This window comes from Cryptomeria japonica, chromosome 5, assembly GCF_030272615.1.
Source record: "Cryptomeria japonica chromosome 5, Sugi_1.0, whole genome shotgun sequence".
Classification (NCBI taxonomy): domain Eukaryota; kingdom Viridiplantae; phylum Streptophyta; class Pinopsida; order Cupressales; family Cupressaceae; genus Cryptomeria; species Cryptomeria japonica.
Window position 1 is genome coordinate 731,519,092 of NC_081409.1, and position 2,470 is coordinate 731,521,561.

At 40.0% G+C, this 2,470-nt stretch overlaps 1 protein-coding gene across 1 annotated transcript; it reads left to right on the forward strand.

Moving 5' to 3' along the window:
• Positions 1–253: 253 nt before the first annotated feature.
• Positions 254–1,227, forward strand: LOC131876407 (uncharacterized). Its single transcript, XM_059221706.1, has 3 exons — positions 254–342; positions 443–595; positions 702–1,227. Exons 1-3 carry the CDS (start codon positions 279–281, stop codon positions 1,115–1,117), a joined length of 633 nt encoding a protein of 210 aa, XP_059077689.1. The 5' UTR covers positions 254–278; the 3' UTR covers positions 1,118–1,227.
• Positions 1,228–2,470: the final 1,243 nt, after the last annotated feature.

A 2,470-nucleotide genomic window follows, 5' to 3' on the forward strand; every position in this document is an offset into this window, starting at 1 on the left:
GAATGTTTTACTTTTATATTTGATAACTTTGATTGTTTTAATTTTTATACTTAACTTATCTCATTGAATTTTTATACTTAACTTATCTCATTGAGTTTCTTTGCGACAGGTGTCCTTATTGGCAACAAATGGTTGATGCCATTACCATATGCAGGGCGAGGTTCAAAGCCCCTAGTGAGAGTGATTTGAGGGGACCCATTTTGTCTCAAATGGTGGATGATGTGAAAAAGGATTTAGATGAACAACGCCATATATGGAGCACTAAAGGTTGCACCATCATGACTAATGGTTGGACGGATAGGAGAAATAGAACTCTCCTTAATTTTCTTGTTTCTTCCGCAGGTGATTGATTAATTTTAGTTTCATATAGTCTTTAATTTTTTATTTTTTATCTAATGGTTTATTGAATGATCATTTACCTAGCTTTATTTTTTTATTTCAGGGGGCACCGTTTTCATCAAGTCCATTGATGCCTCCGCCCATTGCAAGAATGCCACCTACCTATGTGAGCAGATAGAGGAGGTGATTGAAGATGTGGGTGAGGAGAACGTGGTACAGGTGGTGACCGACAATGCAGCAAATTATGTTGCTGCGGGTAAACTTTTGATTACAAACTAATTTTGTTTGCAAATTAATTACTATCTTGTAGTTTGTACCTCCATTAATTACAATTTACAATGCAACAAATTATGTTGCTGCAGGTAGACTATTGATGGAGAGGCACCCATCTATAGTTTGGACTCCATGTGCTGCTCATTGCATTGACCTCATGTTGGAGGATATTGGAAAAATCCCATGGGTCAAGAGATGTGTAGAAAAGGCAAGAAATGTCTGCAAATTTGTATATAATCATTCATGGGTGTTGGCTCTTATGAGACAATACACAGAGCAGAAGGAGTTGCATCGTCCAGGAATCACAAGATTTGCCACAAACTTCCTCACATTGCAGTCCATGCTTAGGTCTAAGCCTGCCTTGAGACGTATGATTGTTGGTGAGGAGTGGTCTTCCTCATCCTATGCTACCACCCCTGCAGGGATAGAGATGGCAGATTGCATTTTTGATGAGCAAGGCTTTTGGGTCCCTTGTGATGAGATAGTGAAAGTAATTTTTTTATAAATTCTACAATTTAGCTTCATGTTTTATAAGTTATTATATGTATTCTCTTATTTGCTCATTTTTCTAAATTACACAATATTTTCAATTTTGCAGTTTGTTAAGCCCTTGGTGGTTTTGTTGCGAGTTGCGGATGGAGATAAGCCCACAATGGGCTATATATATGAGGGCATGGATAGGACGAAGAAGGCCATCAAATTCGTCTATGGAGCAGATGAGAGCAAGTATGGTCCCATTTGGGAGATCATTGATAGGAGATGGCATCATCAGTGACATAGGCCCATCCATGCGGTAGCCTATTATCTGAATCCGGCATTCCATTTTATCCCTTCTTTCAAGGCTGATGCGGAGGTCCTTAATGGGCTATATGCAATCATGGAGAAGATGGAACCTGCTGGTACTTCTCAGATAGACCTTTTTCGAGAGCTACAGATGTTCTCAGATGCACAAGGGGAGACCTTCTCTCGTCCTGTCGCCAAACACGCTAGGACAACTATGATGCCAGGTAAAAATAAATTGTTAGGCTTAGTTTTAGTTTTATTCAATACTATATTGTAACTTGTTAAATGAGTTCATGAGTGAGACTGATTTTATTCATTTTTCTCATTTCAAACTCAGATCATTGGTGGAACTTTTTTGGCCCAGAGACACCAAATGTTCAGAAGTTGGCCATTCGTATCTTGAGCCAACCATGAAGCGCATCAGGTTGTGAGCGCAATTGGAATATGTTTGAGCACATACACTCCAAGAGGCGCAATAGATTATCTATGGAGAAGATGAATGATCTCGTCTTTGTTCACTACAACCTCCGCCTGAGAATGAGAAAGAATGCAACAGTTGACATGTCTCCTATCATTCTAGATGAGGTTGATCTTGAAGCAGAGTGGACCAATGAGAATCAGACAGCTCCTGGGACTCCTATAGCTGTATTTAGTGATGATGACATTGATTGGATCGACCAGGTAGATATAGAGGCTGAGGCTGTAGCCATGGCAAAGGAGGAGCAGAGAACACGAGCAGAGATAGGAAATATTGAGACTCGGAGTGACACAGTTGTTCCTGATGTTGGTGAGCATGACACAGTCGTTCCTGATGTTGGTGAGCATGGCATGGTGTCACGGGGAGCAACTATGGCTGTTGAATCATCCAGGACCTACTTTAAATACCTTCGCAGGGGGCCAGGGCGAGAGGGTGCACGGCCATCTCAGCCATAGGCTTGTACACTTGTAGTTGTATTTAGTTTTACTATTTACCTTTGGTATTTGTATGAAACATTTGATGATGATCATATGATGACATGGATTTTTTATTCCATGAGTTTTGTAATATTGTGTACATTTGACAATATTTATATAT